The 23,936-nt window shown below is 42.5% G+C and overlaps 2 protein-coding genes and 2 non-coding genes across 4 annotated transcripts in view; 3 read left to right on the top strand and 1 right to left on the bottom strand.

Moving 5' to 3' along the window:
- Positions 1-201: 201 nt before the first annotated feature.
- On the top strand, positions 202-3,815 carry rpl3 (ribosomal protein L3). Its single transcript, XM_026325872.1, has 9 exons — positions 202-246; positions 799-991; positions 1,380-1,548; positions 1,888-2,023; positions 2,219-2,405; positions 2,542-2,804; positions 2,887-2,982; positions 3,187-3,306; positions 3,696-3,815. The coding sequence occupies exons 1-9, from the start codon at positions 244-246 to the stop codon at positions 3,738-3,740; spliced, it is 1,212 nt and encodes a 403-aa protein (XP_026181657.1). The 5' UTR covers positions 202-243; the 3' UTR covers positions 3,741-3,815.
- Positions 2,056-2,149, top strand: LOC113141726 (small nucleolar RNA U83B). The gene has a single exon (XR_003296802.1). It is a non-coding gene; the product is annotated as a small nucleolar RNA U83B (small nucleolar RNA).
- LOC113141724 (small nucleolar RNA SNORA54) lies at positions 3,484-3,616 on the top strand. Its single transcript, XR_003296800.1, has one exon. It is a non-coding gene; the product is annotated as a small nucleolar RNA SNORA54 (small nucleolar RNA).
- An 18,090-nt stretch (positions 3,816-21,905) lies between the features above and the next one.
- The window catches only part of cacng2a (calcium channel, voltage-dependent, gamma subunit 2a), a 52,101-nt gene continuing 50,070 nt past the window's right edge, over positions 21,906-23,936 (bottom strand). The window contains exons 3-4 of the mRNA XM_026325394.1: positions 23,260-23,400; positions 21,906-22,441 (exon numbers count right to left, since the gene is read on the bottom strand). Coding sequence (XP_026181179.1) covers positions 21,906-22,441; positions 23,260-23,400 — 677 coding nt within the window. The remainder of the gene's footprint in view (positions 22,442-23,259; positions 23,401-23,936) is intronic.

Here is a 23,936-nt window from a genome sequence, read left to right as displayed (position 1 = left end):
TATTCTAAGACAGTTATAAATACAAAAACTGTTTTAATACTTTAGCTTTGCGATTTAATCACATTTAGTATGTTTACGTAAAGAGCGACATCTAGTAGTTGAATAACTACATCGACTGTGTGACGCACCGGGGGGCGGGGTTTCACCAGTGATAGTAACGCTGACTCCCGCGATATTTGGTTTCCCATATATATAGCGGGTTTTCCCTCGTTCGGGTCTCTTCGAAATCGGATTGGAGACAAAATGGTGAGTGTGCTCTGAACATAGCGGACACTGCTGTTCGTAATCCACCTGTTATCTGAAGCATCCGCAACATCTGATTTATTTCACTAACTGACATAGCATTCATAGATATTTTCTGTAAAAGTGGAGTTTAAATTTGAGTAGTACTTTATTCCAATCCTTGTGTTCCGGAGTGCATGCACAACCATGCCGGTGACTCGCGGTCCAAAATGGCTGCTTGACCGGAGGCCGCGCTGTAAACTTGGGTTATATTCACGTGTGGTCTGGCTACTAAAATCTGAAAACCCTGGTGAAATCTCCGTGAAGCGCTGTAGCTTAGTTATAACAGTCTACAGCGCGGATATTGGAGGTGGCTAGCTATGCTAACAACGTGGCTAAACTATGTACAGCCAGTAGATGTGAATTCATTCTGCGTGATATTTAGCCTTATGATGTTTTGTGCCCATTATATATCAACTGCGGATCAGCTCTCCAGCATCCGGTGGTTTTAGCAGCTCCTGAGCTTAGTGATTTTCTTCGGGTTTGGCCCTGCTAACAGTTTATTCCTCTCCACAGTCTCACCGTAAGTTTTCGGCTCCGCGCCACGGATCCCTGGGCTTCCTGCCCCGCAAAAGGAGCCGTCGTCACCGCGGTAAGGCCAAGAGCTTCCCCAAGGATGACCCCAGCAAACCCGTCCATCTTACCGCCTTCCTGGGCTACAAGGCCGGCATGACGCACATTGTCCGTGAGGTCGACAGACCCGGTTCAAGTGAGTGGAAACCTGGACTTGCATGTTTTAAACTTGTAGGTTATTGGATTATAATATTGTGTATATTTATATTGACCAATAAAACAAAAGATCCCTTTTCAATAGATGTTTTTGCTCAGCAAAGTATGAAAAAAATGTATAACATTAAAAATAATTGTATTACATTTAGGGAATTTTCTTATGAATAAAATTCTGATGTGGAAAAGGTTGTTGTAAGCTGTGGTGTTCTGCCTGTGATGAGACTCTCGACGGGCGGACAGAATGGGTTCAAACCCCTTGCTGAATGTCGAGTACTGAGCGCAGTCCTTACCGTGAGAAAGTGCTGTTGAATAACTGAAAAATCCAGCGTATTACCTATGCAAGGCCTGACTGATCTTCTCTTGTGCAGAGGTGAACAAGAAGGAGGTGGTTGAGGCTGTGACCATTGTGGAGACGCCTCCCATGATCGTGGTCGGAGTTGTGGGTTATGTCAGCACCCCTCGCGGCCTGCGATCCTTCAAGACCATCTTCGCTGAGCACATCAGTGATGAGTGCAAGCGTCGATTCTACAAGAACTGGTGAGATGCTACCTAAACTGGTGGTCTAAGCTTGAATGTAATGTGCTTGAAGCAGATGTTAGTTCCCCAGTTTGAGTCTAACATCACGGTGGCCCCTGTGGCAGCTCCGCTCAGGCGCCACGTGCCCTGATGAGCTCCGGGCTCCTCTGGCCAGTGGAAAGTGCTTCTTAGAAACTGTGCCATGAGCCGAAATCTTGACAGCTGATGTGGCCCTCCTTGCCCATGTTGAGGATGGGCAAGCAGCTATGCACTGTGTTCTTCCGCTGACCCTCTGGGGTTATGAAGGACCTGTGCCAACCTATGTGTCCTCTCTCCTCTTGCTCTGCTGCATGCTCTCAGGTACAAGTCCAAGAAGAAGGCTTTTACCAAGTACTGCAAGAAATGGCAGGATGAGGAGGGCAAGAAGCAGCTGGAGAAGGACTTTGCTGCCATGAAGAAGTACTGCCAGGTCATCCGTGTCATTGTCCACACACAGGTTAGTTTTATATGTTGTTTAGTGTCCCGCTTGTCTGTCAGTGATGAGACCACGGAACTTGCGTCAGGCATGGCGCCCGAGACTTATGAGGATATCATCCATGCTGCCTTCCTTCTGAGACTGCACAGCTGATCCTTAAACATGAAGTTTTGGATGTATTCGCCATTGTGACCTTTTTTGTGTGTGTGTGTGTAGATGCGTCTGCTGCCCCTGAGGCAGAAGAAGTCTCACCTCATGGAGATACAGCTCAATGGAGGGACCATCTCTGATAAGGTGGACTGGGCCCGTGAGAAGCTGGAGCAGGCCGTGCCTGTCAACACCGTCTTCACCCAGGACGAGATGATCGATGTGATTGGTGTCACCAAGGGTCATGGCTACAAGGGTAAGTTGCAGTTCATGTGTCCCAGATTTTGACTGGAGTAAGTTTTGTTTTAGGATTTTCCTCAGACCATCACAATACCCTCTGGTTAAATCTGAATTTTCATTTTCACTCTTAATGAATATCTCTCAACTTATAGGTGTCACCAGCCGCTGGCACACAAAGAAACTTCCTCGCAAAACCCATCGTGGTCTGCGCAAGGTGGCCTGTATCGGTGCCTGGCATCCTGCCCGTGTGGCTTTCTCTGTGGCCCGTGCCGGTCAGAAGGGTTACCACCACCGGACAGAGATCAACAAGAAGATTTACAAGATTGGCCAGGGCTACCACACCAAGGACGGAAAGCTGGTGAAGAACAATGCATCCACTGAGTACGATCTGTCCAACAAGAGCATCAACCCTCTGGTAAGTAACGTTCATGCAGCCTGTGCATTAGCTCCTGTCATCCCACGTAGAAGTAAAACATGACTCTTCCTTTTCTCAAAAGGGTGGATTTGTCCACTATGGAGAAGTGACAAATGACTTTGTCATGGTGAAGGGATGTGTGGTGGGAACCAAGAAGAGGGTGCTGACTCTGCGTAAGGTGAGGACCAAGTGCAAAGACATTTACTGCTGTTTCCTTTAAGCAGTTTTTAAGTTGTGCTCTTTCCAATGTATGGAGGCATTTTAAGTCTGCACTTTACTATATGGGTGTAATATGAATATATCTGACTTATTGAAGCACTGTGTAATGCAGTTGTACATATCTGCATCTGGTCCTAATTGGTCTCCTTTTGCCTTTTTCCAGTCCCTGTTGGTGCAGACCAGTCGTCGTGCTTTGGAGAAGATCGACCTCAAGTTTATCGACACCACCTCCAAGTTTGGTCACGGCCGTTTCCAGACTGTGCAGGAAAAGAAAGCATTCATGGTAAGACTTTGTACTTGAAGCTATAGGGTTTCTATTATTATTATTATTATTATTATTTTTTTTTTGTGTGTGAGAGAGATTTTGTTGGCTCATAATTCAGGATAAGTTAGTCAAGAAGTTAACTAATTTTAAAGTCAAGACCTGCATACTATCAGATGTTCTACCTGCTTTTTGACCCTGCACTGTTCGTAACCTGGTTCAGTCCTCAGTGTGAACTCTGGGTTCCATTCCAGTGCCACAGTGAGCTCCAGTGAGGCAGGGGAGCAGTGCCTGTTTGTGCTCGCTCCCTGTTCACTCTCTGGGAACACAGGCTGCTCTGAACCAGCAGCAGACTAGAGTATTGGCAACCAGCTGATTTGTTTTTGTTTTGTTTTTTTTCCTCTCTAAAGGGACCACTCAAGAAGGATCGCATTACCAAGGAAGAGACTGCTTAAAGTCCCTGTCTGCAGGCATCTGTGCTGCTTTGACTGTCACCATCACTCTGTTATGCAGTTTAATAAAAAAAAAAACAACAAACCAAAAAACAGATGTTATGTTGTTACTCGTACAGTAGTTGTTTAGGGTAAACTCTTCTGTAAAATTATGGAAGGTTCTGGGTTTTAGGTAGATATAGTGCATGTTGTTTTAAATCACAGCTCATTGATTGAGCATGTCTGCCCATGAGCAGTATGTCATTCTTCGAGCAAGAAATGCTCACATACTATTGCACAACATCCATTAGAAATGTGATGAGCATACACATTCCAAGTTAAATGAAGCTGAACATGAAGTTCAGTTTAAGATACAGAAACAAAACATTTTGAAACAAGGTAGGTGATGTTTAAACGTTGGTCTTCTGTAGGTCTATTAAATCATTCAAACTTGGGGTAATTTCTAATGTGTAAAATTTAAATTACAGTGATGGTAAATGTAGTGTAAGAAGTACAGTCCTTCCCTGTGAAATGTGAAGAAATGGAAATACTCAATGGCAGGATAAAGTACTTCAGATTTGTATCTGAGTGTACTTTGGTTACAGTCCACTGCTGGTTTTATCTGCCCACTGAGCTTGTTAAATGGGATCAGCCTGTAAGCACAGTCTCCTGTGCTGCAGTTGAAAGGTTGGTGTCAGCTATGATGAGAGCAGCCACCTATGCAGAACTGATGGACAGCAAGACCCATGGTTTAGCTAACATTGCATGTTTCAACTGGCTATATGTGTCCTTGAGCTGTAAGCCTTGTATTTGGCTGACATCAGATCTCCAGCAGTCACAGTACAGTAATTAAGCCCCAACATCATCCATTCTGACTCATCACTGCCAAAACTAAAACCTCCACTTCAGCAGGTAATGAGGAAGACCCTGAGAGGCCTCCACGGGCCATTTAGATGTCCCACAAAACTCCTCTCTGAAACATCTCTGCATAATATTCAGCCCTCTTTGCAGAAATGTGGATTTTCTCAAAGGATCTTCAAGGTCCCAGCTATTTCCCATTAACCTGCAGTCGAGGGGGTTGAAGGACAATTGTTTTCTGCTGAGCAACGTTTCAGGAATTTGCCTTTTTTCTCTACCAAGGCAGTTTTACAGTGCAGAGAAAATATTCTCTAAAGGACACTTGAGATAAACTGAACCCTAAAAAGAAGAACATGTACACGCAGAAGGAGCTGGAGGAGGAAGCAGGGTGAGGCCCTGTCACTGTGGCTAGAGGACAGTCATGGAGACGATCCTGCTGTTACATAACAATATCCAGAGGCTCTGACCCCTGCCCTGCTGCAGCACAAGCAGAGCCGCAGTCCAAAGTGCCCACAGAGCGCTGCTTTACATAATGCCCTTCTCCCTGATAGGTGTGACAGTTAACGGTCCAGAATGATGCCAATAATTGCTCCCGTCATCCTGTTTAGGTGAGGTGAGGCAGGCCGGCAGGTGCTGTCTTATGACCCCCGTTTTTGTCATTTTGTAGTTGTTGTGCATCTATCTTTGGTTATTTTACAGTTGTTTGGTGTCAGTTTTGTTGTTGCTTTAAAACATTTAGAGGCTGTTTTGTGCCTGTGGTTACTTTTCTGGACTTTCTAGTCATGTTTGCTTTTCAAGCAACTCTGCTTATTTTGCTTGAGCTTATGTATATTTGATAGACTTTCCAATACAGGGTGTCCGCGGATCCTTAAAAAGTCTTAAATTCCATATTATAAAACTAAGGCCTTAATTAGCATTAGGTCTTAAAATGAAATCTAACCGACCCCATAAAGAAGATTTTATTTTCATCTTGAAATCAATTTGAAATCCTTTCGCGTATTTGTTACGCAGAATGAAATAGGCTTTCACTTTTAGCAGATTTGTTTACAGAACACGAGTTATCATTCATCCATCCATCATCTACACCGCTATTCCTGTAGAGGATCGCGGGAGGGCTGGAGCCAATCCCAGCATGCACTGGGTGAGAGGCAGGTCCCCCCTGGATAGATCAGAGGTCTGTCACATTCACACCTATGGGCAATTTAGAGTCACCAACCAACCTAACATGCATGTGTTTGAAATGTGGGAGGAAAAAAACCCATGTAAACCCATATAGATTCAACAGGAAGTTCCAGGTTTGAACCCAGAACCTTCTTGATGTGACGCGACAGTGCTAACCACTTTCCACTGTGCCAGACAGTTACCCTCTCTTCAAAAGAAATAACAATCAGACACTAAAAGTAGTGACATGTTGACTTGAGGTTTTGACATCATTGGAAGTGACGTCCTCACCTCTGAAAATAGAGTTAGTCTGTTTGCCTGTCCATCAGTCTGTCCATCAGTCTGTCCTGTCTGTCTGTTCATGTCTCTCGCTTGTCTGTTCTTGTTTATGTTTTTGTCTGTCCATAAGTCTGTCCTGTCTGTCTGTTCATGTCTCTCGCTTGTCTGTTCTTCTGTTTATGTTTTTGTCCGTCCATCAGTCTGTCCTGTCTGTCTGTTCATGTCTCTCGCTTGTCTGTTCTTGTGTTTATGTTTTTGTCTGTCCATAAGCCTGTCCTGTCTGTCTGTTCATGTCTCTCGCTTGTCTGTTCTTGTTTATGTTTTTGTCCGTCCATCAGTCTGTCCTGTCTGTCTGTTCATGTCTCTCGCTTGTCTGTTCTTCTGTTTATGTTTTTGTCCGTCCATCAGTCTGTCCTGTCTGTCTGTTCATGTCTCTCGCTTGTCCGTTCTTCTGTTTATAAGTGTTTTTGTCTGTCTGTCTGTCCATACATCCATCTGTGTCCTTCTATCTGTCCATCTCTTTGTCTGTCTGTCTTTGTCTGTCCATCTCCCTGTATGTGTCTTTGTCCATTTGTCCATCCGTTTGTCTATCTGTGTCTCTATCTTTGTCTGTCTTTCTTTGTGTCTCTCTGTATGTTCATTTGTCTGTCCATCTGTCTTTGTTGTGAGTCTCTCTCTTTTGATTTGTCTGTCGGTCTGTCTTTCTGCCTGTGTCTCTGTCTGTCAGTCTGCCTGTCTGTCCGTCTGTCTGCCATGCTACAATTCCCAGTAATAAGGTGCACCACTTCTGGGTCCCCATACGTAAAGTACGTCATTTGTAAAAAAACAAAAACAATCCCATGGCAGGCTTCCCAGGCTGGCTACAGCCTCCAGCCCGCTCTGTCTCTGAACACCCTCCCTCATACGGACTACCAGCCCCATGGCAGGCTTCCCAGGCTGGCTACAGCCTCCAGCCCGCTCTGTCTCTGAACACCCTCCCTCATACGGACTACCAGCCCCATGGCAGGCTTCCCAGGCTGGCTACAGCCTCCAGCCCGCTCTGTCTCTGAACACCCTCCCTCATACGGACTATCAGCCCCATGGCAGGCTTCCCAGGCTGGCTACAGCCTCCAGCCCGCTCTGTCTCTGAACACCCTCCCTCATACGGACTACCAGCCCCATGGCAGGCTTCCCAGGCTGGCTACAGCCTCCAGCCCGCTCTGTTTCTGAACACCCTCCCTCATACGGACTATCAGCCCCATGGCAGGCTTCCCAGGCTGGCTACAGCCTCCAGCCCGCTCTGTCTCTGAACACCCTCCCTCATACGGACTACCAGCCCCATGGCAGGCTTCCCAGTCTGGCTACAGCCTCCAGCCCGCTCTGTCTCTGAACACCCTCCCTCATACGGACTACCAGCCCCATGGCAGGCTTCCCAGGCTGGCTACAGCCTCCAACCCGCTCTATCTCTCATCACCCTCCCTCATACGGACTATCAGCCCCATGGCAGGCTTCCCAGGCTGGCTACAGCCTCCAGCCCGCTCTGTCTCTCATCACCCTCCCTCATACGGACTATCAGTCCCATGGCAGGCTTCCCAGGCTGGCTACAGCCTCCAGCCCGCTCTGTCTCTCATCACCCTCCCTCATACGGACTACCAGCCCCATGGCAGGCTTCCCAGGCTGGCTACAGCCTCCAGCCCGCTCTGTCTCTCATCACCCTCCCTCATACGGACTATCAGCCCCATGGCAGGCTTCCCAGTCTGGCTACAGCCTCCTGCCCGCTCTGTCTCTGAACACTCTCCCTCATACAGACTGTGTAAATTTCACAGACTTAAAGTGATAAGAGCCAGAAGACATAGTTACCATCTCTGGCAAAGGAATACCACTGAAATTAACCATGAAAGTAGCTTTTGCCAGAAAAGAAGTGGCGTACCCTGTACCCTGAAGTGATGGGCCTCAAGTCTGGGTAAGAGACCTGGAAACATGAGGTCTGCAGCTGGATCCTTCTCTTAACTTGTGTGACTCTGTCAACACACGTGATGGTCGGGTGGAACAGTGACTCATGTGCGACCTCCCTGGCCCTCAGGGTGCTAACGACTCCAAGAGGCTAAACGCCTGGGAGTCAGCACCGGTCGGTCAGAACTGAAGAAGCCTCTCGGATGAGAGGTGAAACGCCTCAGAGTAGTCCAGGTGCCAACAAATAGCACTTCTGGGAAGACCATGACCTGGATGACTGAGAATCTCCACTTTGTGAAGTGAAGTTTATCACTTTAATTGGACCTTTATGGAATTAAAAGTCTTATCAATGACAGAAAAATGTTTTCCTTGGTGTTTCTGTCATATAGGGAGTGAAGATTAATTACACTGTTTGACAGCTTCAAAAATGTACCTTCAGCTGACATTAGCATTCATTTATTTTGGTTTGCTGAAGGGTAAACAGTTTAACTTCAACAAAATATATTGTCATTTAATCTAATACCAGATGTTAAAACCTGTAGGTCCAACCATGTTTCTATGATAAAGAAAATAGAAAGATTGAAGGGGATCTACATGTCAGACTTCAGCCCGCTCATTGTCCTCTAATGAACATTCAGTGTCTTCTGCCCCCCCAAAACTATGATCTTAAATTATAGTTCCATTCTTAGTGGCCAGACATGAGACTGGACCTAATAGGAGGAGTCTTCATATATTTTTCTGACAGCCAGTAGATTTGACACTGAGGTATTTGCTCTGTGGTGCTATGCTCTGACACACATTTGGATCGAGCTCTAAAACCTGAACTTCATCCACACTTTAATGGTGTTGAACTGCATGTTGGATTCAGGCCTGGACTGGGAAAAATAGTGAACCGACTGAAATGTGAGTGACATGCAGATTCTCCAACAGGGCTAGGACTTGTTCCAGACGTCCTAGTGAGTAATACTGTCTTTACATCTATTTTTAAGACTTCACACTTCTGTGGAGATTTTCAGTCATCCAGGTCATGGTCAACGTTACTCTATTTACTTTAAATCTATCTTCTGAAGCAAACATCTAGGATGTTAGAAACTTTCTGGTGGTTGCTTTTTTTGTTTTTTTTTTTACTTATTTGATTTGCTTCTCTCATTTTAATTTTATTCTTTTTTACTTTTTTTTTAAACTTTTTTTTTAAATTAGGCAATTGTCACACAATTGCCTGATCGATTAATATTCTGGCACATACTGCACATACTGTATTTTTGGGGGGGTTGCAACATACCTTCCTTTGACTCTTTTCCAGTCTCTTTTTGCTTCTTAGCACTTTGTGATCTTCAATCCTTTCCATTAAGATGTTCCAGTCGATGTTTATTTTCTCTATTTTCTCCCTCACCTTCTTCATTTTATTATGATGCTTCCTCAGTTCGCTGTAGTTGTAGTGAGGGGGCCCAAGTTCAACTGAAAGTAAAAGAAGGGGTCATTCTGTAGTGCACTTGTACACCAGCGACAGAGTCAACAGACACCATTTGTATTATTAAGTAACATGAAAACATGTTGTCCTGTCACTTCCTCTCAGCATTAAAGTACACAGAAACCACATACTGAGGATAGCATAATACAGAGCATAATTAAGGTGAATTCATTTTCTATATTAATAGCAGGGACCAAATAATCTAAGATCTCAGACTTTGTAATATGTAGTTCAAAGTGTGTGAGTAGGAGACAATGCATATGTCTATGAAACTGTATGTGAGAAATTGTAAGTTGATTTTCTTACATAAGGTGATGTAGCTCCTCATTTTACGATGGTACTCCAGGTCCTTTTCAAGCCTGTTTCTTTTAAAACTGAGCCACAAGGCATAAATATGTATCCACAGAGTGACATTAGTGTTTGTTCTCTCTATTCTCTCTAGGACTGCTTTTTTTCTTCTGTCCATGTCCTCCCTATACTGCTCCGGTCCTTGTTTCTCCTTTTTCTCCCTCTTCTGCATTGCTTTGTCCTCCTCCTTTTGTTGTTCTTTCACCTCCTCTGGCGTTTTCATCTCTCTCCTCTCCTCCTTTTGTTGTTCTTTCACCTCCTCTGGCGTTTTCATCTCTCTCCTTCTTTCACCTTTTCTGTCCTATGGCTGGTCACAAGTGGAAAGGGTGACCCCTTCCCAGGGGGTGGGAGCGGCGAGGTCTTTGTATAGTCGAAGGTCTCTCACTCCTTACTTCCGACTTTTTGCATGTGAAAAACTCAGGTACAGGTCGTGTGTTGTAAAATCCAGTAATATGTTTATTGATGCGCTCGTGTAAAACTCTAGTAGAATGACACCCAAATCTATGACACACGCTACCACACTTGGAAAAGGTGAAATTAACTTCAATTGAGGAGAAAACTTTAAACTTTCCTCCAACTTCATTGGTCTTCAGGGGTCTTCTGAGTGATGTCAACACATGTCACTGAACTAAACCCATGAGATTATAGCTCAAAATGGCCTCTTATCTTTGTTTTGCCAAATGACATTTAAGGAAATAGATCTTTGCTGAACAATGTTCGGTAGATACTAAAAATGTTTTTAAAAGGTCAATCATGCAAAAACTTTTACAGGCTTATCTTTAGTCTTTAAAAAATATGCCAAAGAGAAAACTGAATGATTTTTTTAATAATGTTTTATCATTTTACCAGCAGTTGTCTTCATTAACTTTGAGGACTGTTTTACTTAAGGAACTGAATCTAAAATGCTAAAACTTAGAAGTATTATCATTTTGTTTGTAAGATGAAGGACATTATAAAATTGTTAGAAAATGTTAGAAAGTGAATGAAAGGTTGACATTTTTGTATCTTTTGTGTTGTTCAGAATTATATTCATTCAATATCAGATTTATGTACATTTATGTTATCAATAGATTTATGTAGTGTATGTTGCAATTGCACTGTGTCATTTGGTAAAACAAAATGTGTCATACAGTAAAACATTGAAATTTCTGGGAAATGTATCAAATATTGCATTAATTGACATAAATAATGAAAATAAAGAAGGACGCAACACATTATGAAGCTTTATATGATTTCAGAGCATTTTTACCTCTAGTGGAAACATTTTGGAACGAATGTTGACAAATGACATTGATTAACCTTAAAAGCCAAAAAAATCCAGTATTTCTAGTTAAAGTGTGGAAATTCTGCAAGTGGCTATGAATTACTTGTAAATCAACACTTGCATTTTGCATTATTTAAAATTGAATAATTGACATTACATTTAATATCATATGAAAAATAGTTCTGTATACAACACAGGTAAAGACACCTTTTCTAATTCAAACTGTGGTACAAGACAAAATGTGTGTTTGTTTCTCCTGTTTACAGAAAAAGATGCCCATCTAACATAACATGTAAAGTTATCTGGAATTCAACAGGTGAAAAAAGTATTTTCCTTGAGAGAACAACAGAGAAATTAAATTTCCTTCTTCCCCAACACAGTCCAGTAATTTTCTTTACATAGAGAACAATAAATAAAAAGCAGTTTTTATCCCAGCTGCACAGGAGTCTTACCTCTCCAAACGTTGATGGGGGAATGACTGTGGAGTTCTATCCTGCTCCTTAGACACAAATGTTCCAAGGACAGAACATCATTCTAGTGTTCTAGTTCTGCTGTTCCGATCTCTTTAAAAAAAAACAACAGTTGATCCTGACAGATCAGGATTTCAACTGTAATCTGCTGCTCACAAGCACATGTCACTGCCCTTTGGGCCTCATTACTGCTGTTCATTCTGCAGCAGCACATACTGGAGCTCTGTCCAAAGGAAACATAACCATCATTGGAACTAATCACCAAGACTACACTCAGAGATATCATTCACAGTGTGGGTTTGGACTCATTGGTTCAACTAGTCAGTGTAAAGATCATGGTAAAAATGATGGTGCCACCTGTCCTCATTTGTTCCTTTGATTTGTTGTTAACTCAGAATATTTTAGAATAATACTGTGTTTTGAGCTAAGTGGAGCCTTAACAAAGCAACAAAACTGTCACCAGATCAGATTTTCTTTAAATGTAAAAACTGAAATGTTAGAAGAGAAACTGATGAGAGTGTCACAGTATAAGGCATTTTATCTCCTGTTGTTTGAAGGATGTTTTGCATTTGAAGCAGCCATTAGACTGAACTTTAACCCTGTGTCACTCTGAGCCACAGCTTTGTCTTGTTGTCAGTGTTTTTCTGGGCCGACTGCAGTGGAGTTTACTCAGAAGTTCAACTCTAGTCAGCAATTTGTTGGCTGTTGCATGTTTTAGATCCATTTTCTTACAAATTTCCTGACTTCTCATTGAACAAACATCAAAAAGAGAAAAACTTTATTTTCATGTAGAAATAAGCAGCTTTTATGTTATTTTAAATAATGTTGAAATAAATTGGAGTTTAATTTATTCCCATGTCATAATTTAGGAACTGCTAAGACATTCATGTACAAATATCTCAAAGCTGTACCTAAGTAAAATACTTCACTTAGTAAATTCCCTGCAGGGTAATACTACCAGGGTGTCCGCGGATCCTTAAAAGGTCTTAAATTCCATATTATAAAATTAAGGCCTTAATTAGCATTAAAATGTCTTAAATTTGCGTTTCAAAGGTCTTAAAATGAAATCTATCCCTTTTGCCATGGGTAAATGTAAATTTAATGACAATTGGTTACAAAACCCTAATTTTGCGCCGTGGTTAAGTCCAGTTAGTGGCAACGTGTTCGAGGTCCGGTGCAGGCTGTGCAAAAAAAAAAAAGTAAAACTCGGAACAATGGGTATGAAAGCTTTGGAGACCCACATACGGTGTGAAAAACACAAAGAGGCTGCAGAAACCTGTCGGACAACACCTGGCATTTTATTTTTGTTTTACTCAATAAACCAAACGGTGTGTAAACAGTTTATAACAATAAACAGTGTGTTATGGGAATTGGTTGTATTGTGTGATGTTTTATTTTATTTCTACAAAATTGGTCTTAAATTTCATTCTGCGTGGTATTAAAAAGGTCTTAAAAAGTCTTAAATCTAGCTCTTAGAAACCTGCAGATACCCTGCAATAGGAAATGCTAACTGCACCCAGTGATCCATCCATGTTATCAAGCCAACTCTCCTTCTGTCTGTGACAGGCTGTGCCACCTCTTCTCATCAGTTCAGTCCTCCATTCTTCTCAAACAAACTCTGATCAAAGCCAGGGGTGTGTAAAACCAGTATTCTTTTGTGTGTGGTTTTACATTCTGTGGCTGTGTGTGTGTGTGTGCGTGCGTGCGTGCTATCATACATCCTGAGTTAGCAGCTGTTGCTCGCAGGACGGCAGCCAGGTAACCAGGGTGCATGCTGGGACAGCGGAGAGAAGGGCCAAGCATTTGATTTATGTGAGTGTGTGAGAATGTGTGCAGATGCTTGTATATGTAAGTCGCTGTGTGCATCTTTGTGTTGGTGTGTGCTTCCTGGCATCGCTTGTCGGCCGGCTGGCACAGAGTCAGCGGTGGGCTGTCCTGCAGAGTGAGGGAAGTGGCTGGGCTGCGCTGTGGCGTGGTGTCTGACAGGAGGACAGACTGTTGGAGGGGACGACCACACACTTAGGACCATTATTACACAGGACGGAGGCCACAGGCTGCTACTGATCCAACAGTGACTATCTGACTGCTTAACTGCTGTTAGGGCCTGTTATTCTGCCTACACTGGGTTGAATTCAGAGCTGAAGTGACCACAGTCTGTTAACTGATTCATGATTTAAAACATATAGTCTCAATCATCTCCACAGCAAGCAAACAGCTCGTATGACACAGTTTCCTGCCAAAAGCTTAGAGAAAATAAATTAATGGGTTAATCGAAAATAGGATCTGCAGATTGATAATGAAATGAGCAACTAATAGCCGTGATGGAAGTTTTTTTTAATTTTTAGAAGATGAAGTCAAACGCACCAGAGGCTGCTGCAGGGTGGAGGAGCTGGTGGGGAAGGCTTCAGTTATACTGACTGTTGCTTGGATGTATAGTTTTCCTGTGCTTCTGGAGGATGTGTTTTTATGGACCTCCCTTGGCTAGACTCCCAACAAGAGGGTGTGAAATTTTAATTATATTTCACACTTTTTCTAACAAGAACTGGGCAGGAGTCAAGATGTAAACAGGTGGAAATCACCAGCAAAGTCATTTTTTACTGTTTCTGTCAGGGTTCAAATGATGTAGATGTTGTTTGAGGGGGGGCTTTGTGTTTGAGTGTGAAAAATATCTATATTCTTGTCAGAGACAACGCTGACTTAAAGCTTTGTACAGATGAAGCCCTCTTAGGTCCGACTTTGCGTAGAGGACATTGAATATGAGTGTTTCTCTTGGGTCTGCCAGACTGCAGCTCCTGCACCCCTGCACTGTGGCATCAGTATTCCAGGCCCGTTCGTGGACATGGCGTTCCCAGAGCTGATGGAGGCAGCAGTCCTGCACCCTTTATCCCATCACACCACCAGAGGGCAGAGTGCAGCGCTCCATTTCCTTCACACATCCCAGAGCACTTTGTGTGCTACTTTAGTTCCTCCTCTTTATCTCTGTTTAAAAAAATCTGCCCTCTATTCAGAGCTGGGTTTAAAAGCTTCAGATGTAAAACAGCAGTGACACAGCTCTGACTCCTCTTTGGTCCATATATTTAGGAAATGACAGCGGGGGTGATGTGAATATATCATTTCAAACAATGTTTGCTCCAATAATTTTTTTTTTTTTCATTTTCAGTTGGTTGACTGTGTTTATAGCTTTCTGTTCTCAACACAACTCTCATAACCCAAAAATAACCTGTGGTGAGCTCATTTCTCTCTCTTTAACACCCACACACACACACACACACACACACACACACACACACACACGCACGCACACAGGCTTGCACATGCAAATTCAGTGTTTGCATGCAGGAAAAATATAAACATTCCTCTGTGCGGAAATCCACACACATTTCAGGTTTTGGTTTCTTGAGCTGTAAACCGTGGGGAATGAGTGTCGACCGCCGCAGCCTCTTTTCAGTGACTTTAAAGTTTTGCTTTGGAGGCTTCGAATGACCGCACGACTCCCATGGGAGCTTTCTCCTCTGTCCCAGAACGCTGTCCAGTAAAGTCAGAGAAAGGTCATTAGTTGGTTTGATGTGGGGTTATGTAACTTTGCAGCCTGGCAGAGACACAAAGCCCAGCTCAGGCACAGAGAGAGTCAGTGTGTTTGCTCTTAATATTCACAGCCAGGAGGGCACAGTGTGTTCCTCAGGCCTCATCACCTCAACCTGCCATCCACCCAGATGCCTCCCCTACAGTGACCACACCCCAGCACATACCACCACCAGGCTGCCTTCCACCTCCCTACCGACCACCTCTTCTGTGATCACGCAGCACTGACACTTTGATTGCTGTAGCAGGAATGAGAGAGACGGAGGGAGGGAGTAGGGAGAGAAAGAGTGAATCGATTAAAGGGTGAGGAGGTAGTACAAAGTGTCAAATGATGGAGAGAAGAGACCAAAATGCTGAACTGGAGATCACGCTTAAGAAATTTTTAAGAGACTTTAAGTGCATTGTTTGTGGAGATTTAAACACACAAAGCTGACATTTTGGGCAAAAGTCAATTTGGATTGATGGTAAAATCATTTTGAAACTGCTGCTGGTTTCAGCCTTAATCCTCCTCAGATGCTCTGAACCCAGGATGGACAGTTGGTCCAGAGAGTTGCGATACTTTATGGTCATTGCTTTTGAAGCTACTTCAAAATCAGAAATTAAATTTAAAGGATAAATTTGGTTTTATAAAAAGAAACACTTGACCCCTTTAGTTCCCATCAGCTCTTGGAGCTTTTTGCCTCCTTTCAGTTCACAGTTTTGATTTTCCACTGTTTATCAGCAGCAGAGCTATAACAGAGTTATACTATGGCAGATATACAGCCATCATGTGGCAAAAAAACAAAACAAAACACAACTCCATATTAACACTATACATCATGTATGTGTTAATATGTTAATATGTTTGCTATATTATCAGTATTAACACTTTAATTCTAATATGTTACTACTGTTTCCTCTGTCCTCTCTCTATTTCTCTTGTCCCTTTTCCAGTAAATGACATTTTGTGCCCTCCAGCAAGCAGAGTGTGGAAATCTGTCCTCTGAGCATTATGGGGCCCCACTCTGGCTGCACGCTGCTGCAGCTGTGGGCGGAGCTATCATCGGTATTAGCGCTGGAGCCGGAGCTCTGACCCTCCCTGACATCACTGTGCAGTGTCCAGATCCGTTATCCTGCCAAAACCACACAGCGCTGACTCTTCAAGGGTACGTCTTCCTTCCTGCTCCCCCGCGGTGTGAAGCCAGAGGAAAAGGAGTTGGAGGAAGAGGAGGGTAAGGTTCTTCATCTCACAACTGCACAGTAAAACAACCTGTCAGGAGCTCTGAGGAACATTACACAGATTAATGTCACTTTCAAAAACACCTTTTACTCTTGTGATTGTTTTGCTTTTTTTAGTTGCACTTTTTTGTTTTTCACAATTTCACAGTTGTCAAGCAGAACATCCACTGCACAGGCTCTGAGATGTTATCATATCTTTGTTCAGAGTCATGTTAGTTACTTCTTAAATATGCTTCTCTTCTAAAAGTAAAGCAATTTGAAAATACAAGCTTAAAAGCACAAAAACAGTAGGTGTTTTGTTCATTTACTGTGTGCCTATTTCATTATAATTGGGCACAACACGGATAATACTGCAGTAGACAACGTCACAGCTACATTACTTTTCTCCAGTAGTTTATAAAAAATTTCAAAAATGATTTCACAGCTATAGATACAGAGCATCACTGGCAAAAATAATAATTCTGTATTATTGTGTTATTACTTTAAAAATCCACATTTCCTAATGAATATATCACATAGCAAGCCCTCTGTAATTACAGCACAGGAACATTACAATAGTGTTTTATTAACAGCCTCTCCTCAAATTAGAAATGAGGGCTGAGTGAGGAATGTCATTGTAATTGATTATTGATTAATTGCCGTGAGTGTCAGAAAGCAGAGAGCATCGCTGTAGCTCTGGGGAAAATGTTTGAGATGAGCAGTCCTCTAATTAAAGATGATTCGAACATAATCAATTGTAAAGTGATGAACTATTTAAGTGACGCCTCCCTGCTTTGAGTATAGATCACATTTTACTGGTGGTGTTAAATGTTAAAAGATCTGCGCCTTCCCAGGACGTCTGTCCCAGCTGAACCGGTGTTTCCAGCAGCTGGACTTTGTCTCATCATTGTTTGACAGCAATGGAAAAAGTCAATATTTTGCTTTCTTTAACTTAGAATTAAAGTAGCTTGGTTTTTTAAATTCAGCACATCGGGGATTAAAAATGGTACTATTATGGAAAAATGACCAGTATATTTAAAAAATAAATGAACATTTAACCGATTACTGATTTTTCAACTGTTGATGAAGAAATTTGCTTAACATTTCTGTGCCCTGACAACAGAGTTGATGTATGTACATTTATGTGCCTCCGATTGCAGGTGCATCTCACATTGAAATACATGATGAGGCGTTTTGGTGACAAAGCTATGTGAGAAGACGAAGAGGCATGATGGGAAGGGTATGTCTAAGAGAAGAGGAGAGGAAAAGACAGATTTATTCATTTTGAAAATGATTCATTCCTAAAAAATATTAAAAATGTGAAATTCAGACTGCTGCAAGGGGGCCAGGTGCCGCTTTATGAGAAAAACAGTATCTCTCAGCCTCCTCCTCAACACGCACACACACGCACACACACACACGCACACGCACACACACACACACACACACACACACTTGTAAAGTGATTCCTGCTCATGAATTAACAAAAATGGCTATACATAAAAAAAGCCCTATTCATTTTAAACTGCTACATTGACATATTTTCCCTCATATTTATGGAGAGCAGCTTCTGTCAGTGAACTCAGATAATGGCAAATCATGATTTCAGCACTTTTTAATGGAAACTTTTCTCTCCCCTCCCTTACCTGATGAGTCTGCTGTCCTGTAAACTTGTCCAACACTTGTGAAACACTTAGGAAGATACATACTGTACATACAATCACGTGGGACTCTATTTACACTGTGAATCCCTTGATTTTATTTATTTAGGCTTTTTCTTCGACAATCTCTCTCTTTGCACTCAGCTCAGCGATGCATGCATAAAACACACACACTCAAGAATGAATGACCTTGTTGTCTCACAAACAGAGCTGCTTTGTATGTCTGCTTCAGCAGCATATGTGAGTACTTCTTCACTCTCACTGCAGTATGTTCGGCCCTGAAAGCAATGCCGTTTGATCGCTAGGGTAGAAAGGTGTTGTGTGTTATCTTTACAGGGAAACAGCCAGTAGAATAGACCTGGTGATGTTATTGAAAATTTCTTTCTCAGGAGTGCCCCATCTCGGAAACATGCTGCAACTGTGTCTCGCATGCTGCTTTTTCCAAGATAGAGAGACAGAGATGTTGACTGCTGTAAAAAAAACACAGCTCTATTTGTACAGCACAACTCAGTAAACGGTGTAGTGCATTTTGGTGTTTACAGTGTTATAAGCTGCTTTCTTTGACAAAGCAATGTAGATATTCTTGTTCTTTGCATGCATTAAATTTGGTCTCATATCTATATAGCTGGGAAGTTTGTGTGTATTTTCTGACTTCATTAATCCACTTAGAGTCTCACAGTCATGTCGACATTGGGGTTCGTCTGATACAAGCATTTGAAGGCCTGTACTGATATTTTTAGATTGCAGCTCCCACTGGTTGATTACAGTGTGTTATCACCATTTTACAACGGCATTCTGAGGCTGGGGTTTTAGCAGAGCAACACAGGGTTTTATGTCTGACAACTCAGCTTTTATTTTTATGGGCATATGAAAGCTGATGCCAATATTTTTTGGAGTGAAGTTGCCAATAGTCGCCATTATTTTGCATAAATATTCATTGTCTGAACAGCTTTTCAAGCCTAAAACAATTCCTAAAAGCATTTCTTTATGCCATGTCCTTGTCAGGATTATAATCAAATGGGTTCTCAAAAAGATGGAAGAGCACACACACACAGACACACATTCATGCAGCTATCCACATACCCGTAACCTTAAAGGTCTGGAGATGCTTCAGATTAAGTGATACATTGATCTTGGGGGTGGACGGAGGTGTGACATCAATTGACAGTCTGCCAACTTCCTGTGGCGACTGGCCAGGTAAGCAAAGATTAGAAAGCCGTCAGGATTTAAAATGGTGTCTCACGTCTGAGGAGCCACATTTGTACATCTTTGTATGAGACGAAGACCCTTGTTACAACCTAGTTTCATTGAGGCCCTGAAGGCCAGTCTCTAAAAAGTTTGTCAGCTGCGTCGTCTGACCTCTTTGAAAAACAAAACTGTTAATATCTGTTCAGATGCTACAATCAAAACTGGAGTGAAAAGCTGAGCCAGGGTGAGATGTAGTGAACAATTTAAAATTGGTGCACCCTTTGCCAATTAGAAAAGAGAACTTATTTTAATACCTCTTTAAGCTTGTCAGTGTGTGTGAATGTTGACTCATGGAGTTTGGGGGAGGACTTTGTTTGTATTTTGTTGGAGTAAACCTGTGTCTTAAACTTCATAACCGCTGTACATGTCTATTCCCAGCACTTACCTTAACAATAACCCTACCTGAGCCTGATTCTGTTGTTGTTCCTGATGCTTAATAATAAAAATCTTAACTTTAAACAGCCACTTGAAGAAGTCACATCCAGGTACATCCTCATTTTGCAAAAATGTCCTCCCACAAAAAGTGGTTCTAAACTAAACTTTTAACTTTGTCTCCAGATGGGAGGTGAGAAAACCAGTAACTCTCAGCCTCTTCCCCAACACACACACACTCTCACACCGTGCCATATGTGCTTTATTCCAAGACTCAAGGTTGGGGTCAAGATAAAGCTGAGTGGGTCACTGGATGATTAAAGAGATATGAATAAAACATTTTTTTTTTTCTGTCACATAAAATAAGGTTTTGGAAAAGTAGTTAATCTTAAACTGAAGGTCAGCTCACTTTTTCAGGAGCTATACTAACTGTATCTTCTTCCCTTTAGCAGCAAACAGTTATTTGGTTTGAACAAAACAAGTGAAAATGTTGACTAGCAAACAAAACAACTGAAGAAGTAAAAAAAAAAAACATGAAAGCTTTGAAAATACCGAGTGCACACTGGGTTCAGATTATTTGTCTAACTTATCTTTATTGCTGGTTTTCTGAGATTTGCTGTTTTGGGTTTGTTCATCCCATTTGAGCCCCTTAAGATGATTCAAATGGAACAATCTGAGAGTATAGAAATCTGCTTCATTTTAAGTTTCCAGAAACCAAAAAAGTTGGGAGCTACCAAACTGCTTTTCAGTTTGCTGTGTACTATGTGACAGACAGACAAGTGTTAGTACTGAAAACAAAAAGGTGCTATAAGTTGAAGTGTGTGTTAGAGACACGCAGTGAAACATGGTGATTTGTTCCCCCTAGGGTTTGTATTTTATTCATCAGGACTTGATGCATCCAAGTATAGGATCATACGGTTTTGGCACCTTTAAAGATTTCATTTTCAATTTGAACAACACATTAAAAATAAAAAGAAACAAAGAAATGACTAAGGCTGTGTGAGTTTAAAAATAAATTACATACATATATTTATATATTTATAAAGAAATCAACCAAACCATTTAAAAAAGCGGTTTTGTTCAATGTAGACAGTTTGGTTTGTGTCACAAACGCATTAGGATAAAATAAAGTAAATAAATAAATAAAAAATGAAAATATAAGAAAAATACACATGAAAACATTAATACTTTAAAATTTAGCATCTTTTGCTTTTTCCCTTGTAATTATTAACCTTTAAAACTTAAGTTTCTGAAGAGCAGATTTGCTGCAATTTAATAGCATGCATTAATTTCTGAAATTGTGAGTCACTTAGCTTCTCTTGTACTATTTCGTATTTAACTTGTTTTTATCTTTGTGTTTGGCGTCCTCTTCTTTTCCTTCCCCCTCTGCTCCTTCCTTTTTATTTCGTAGAAGTCGTGTTTGGAGACTTTTGAAGTGTGACCCCTTTTGTTGGCTGTTTCTGTTGAGGGGTTCAGCTCTCCCGCTACGACCCCTCCCCCCCTAAAAAGAAAGTGAACAGGGACTGAGAAAAAGACGAGAAGGTTCAATTAAAAGAACAGATATTATTCTACTCTTAACTGTCTGCTTCTGGTGACGTCGGTCACCCTGTACTGCTGCTGTCTAATAGACCTTCTCTTGAGTCAACCTCAAAATGAACAGATACTAAAAGAGCATTTTCTCATGTTTCCAACAGCACTTGTTTTAGTAACTTGTGTTTTTTTTTCTTTTTTGCTTCAGTAAAGTCTGTAACTCATGATTATTTAACGTAATAATTTATTTATAAAAGTAATACATATATATAGTACCTTTGTTAGAGATTACAGATTGGGCTAATTCTTACTGAATCCCAAGCTGTAACAATTCACAGTTTTAATGCAAAAAAATGAACCAATGAGTCAGTAAATAAAAGGGGTGTGTATCTGAGCGTTGGGCTGGCTGAGGGGGAGCTCGACCTGTTGCTCCAACAAAGCTGTGGGGCAAAACTGTCAAACCGAAGGGCTATGAAATTATGAAACCACTTCTTTAACTCATAAATGCCCACCCCTTCCACTCTCCCTTTCCCTGCCCCAGACCTCCTGAACAAACCCTGCGTAAAAACGACAGATCTCACTCTCTCGGACAGCCTGACCCATTCTCACTTTTCTGCCATTCAATCCTGGAACACAGCAGAGTTGCTGAAACTCTTTCAACAATGGCGATGGAAAAGTCATGCAGCTGAACAAAAAAAAACAAATGTCTATAAACATGGAAATCCATCTTCTCCAGGGGTGTACTGCACCCACAGCGGTCCCCCTGTCTCCTGGTCTTGGCTCTCTGCAGGATTGGCCTGGCCTCTGTTGACTCCCTCATACCGGCGTAGTGCGGCGGTTTGCTGTGTTGGTGTGGCTCGAGTCTTTCAGGTCCTTCTGGATGCAGTTGTGGACTTGCAGGAAGTTGTGGTCCCTCTCAGAGTTGTAGGTGGCGGTGGGCGTGCCAGAGGACTTGAGGGTGTCCCGGGGCAGCGTGTACATGGAGATCTCTGTGGATGGCAGCGCACTGAAGCCCTTGAGGCCTACTGGTGAGGCGTCGCGGGAATGTGATGGGTCTGTGGAGCGGGAGGAGGAGCGTGAGCGGCGTCTGTAGCGGTAGCGGTAGCTGGGGATCCGTGTTATGGCTGAGCCTTGGAGGTAGTCGGCTGCTCGCGCCCCTATTCTGAGCTGTCGATGGCGGTCGATGAACATGTGCACGGCCAAGACCCCGACCATCTCAGCCATGATGAAGGAGAGGGCACCGAAGTAGAAGGACCAGCCGTAAGAGTAGCTGTTCTTCTTTGAGTCGCTTTTTGAAGGATCCCCTGCGTTGGCTGATATGTACACAATGATCCCGATGATGTTGCTCAGGCCTGAAGAGATGTGGGATGGATGCCATACAGGAAGCGAGGGTTAGGGTTACAGGCAAAGAGTTCATGGAGGAATGAGTTGGAGGAGAAATGACAAAAAAGCCAAGTTAATGCAATATGCAGAATATCAAACTAAATATGTGTATGTGTACATGTATACATTGTACTGATCCTCAAACCAGACTAATACTCTTTACCCTTGGAGTCAGAAACAGCACAAATTAGATCTTGATGCAGATAATATGGGATGAGGTATAAAATAATCTATATGGGAGCTATGTTCTGTGTTACAGCCCATTAAACATCCACATATGTGCTTTGACTTGTTAGTTTAGTCACACAGAGAAATATTGGACATGGAGTGTCTGGAAAGATGGATCGGACAGAAAGTGTGTCAGGGACACCATATTTTTAGAGATGAATCCCAATGGGTGGCCTATAGCCTAGCAACAGGATGAAGAGACAAGAAAGCAAGACCACAGAAGAAGTGACTTGTAGCTGCAGTACAAGTTTTAGTCTGGAAACAGCCTTAGGACAGTGGCAAGTGTTTTCAAGTGATGTTTTAAACGAAATTGAGGCATAAAGCAGGGCCAGTTCGTACTGTAAGCCTGAAAAGTGTTCATCTAAAATTAGGGTTCAAAATATATTTTGATGATGATTTTTGTCAGCTGGATCACTAAAAGGCTTTTATTGTGAAACATCTTCGCAGGATATCTATGGTGTTTATTGGCTGTTGTAAGTCTGTGGTTCAATAAAAACTGATCAACTTCAAGATACATATTTTGTGAATATATGTGTTATTTTGTGGGTGTTTGACTCACCTGCAGACACGAAGAAGATCCCTGCACTAAGGATAATGTTGTGGCGTGACTTGTAGAACTCACTGGCCGCTATACACAGGCCTCCCATGAAGAGCAGGATGACACTGAGGATGGGGAAGATGCTGGAGGCTCGCACCGCACCTGGAAATCAGTGGAGAGTAGCAGTGAAAAGAAAAGGGGGAAGCGGGGAGGAGGCGAGGAGAGAATGGGATGTGATTTGGTGTTCACACAGTGAAGAAAACAACCGAAGGGGCAACAAAGGAAGAAGGGGGGAAATGGCAGGGATGAAAGCAGGGATGAGTGTAAAGCAAAGAGCAAGAAACAAAGAGAGTAAAGCACATTAGAATCCATTTCAGCATCTGCTCCTTGTGTGTGAGCACATCCTAATCAACACCCCATCAGGCCTGTGAAAGACTCCATCAACACTGTCTAGTGAGTGTGTAGCCCCACAGTGAGCCTGTTATCCAACCTTATGTAATCACACCGCTTGACTCTCTCTCTTTCTCTCTGCACTCTTCTGCACAGACCACAGAGCTAACTGGCTGCTTTATGTAGCGCCATGTGAATGGCAGTCAACAAAAGTGCTACAGGGCTCTGGCATGTATATCAGCCAGGCCGCAGTGCAGAGGGAAGTAGCCCGCGTCCTTGAAACCAAACAGCGTCCTTGCAGCTAATTA

This window comes from Mastacembelus armatus, chromosome 8 (genome assembly GCF_900324485.2).
Source record: "Mastacembelus armatus chromosome 8, fMasArm1.2, whole genome shotgun sequence".
Lineage (NCBI taxonomy): Eukaryota > Metazoa > Chordata > Actinopteri > Synbranchiformes > Mastacembelidae > Mastacembelus > Mastacembelus armatus.
The sequence above is the reverse complement of the archived record's forward strand: the minus strand, read 5'-3'. Positions and strand labels throughout refer to the sequence as shown.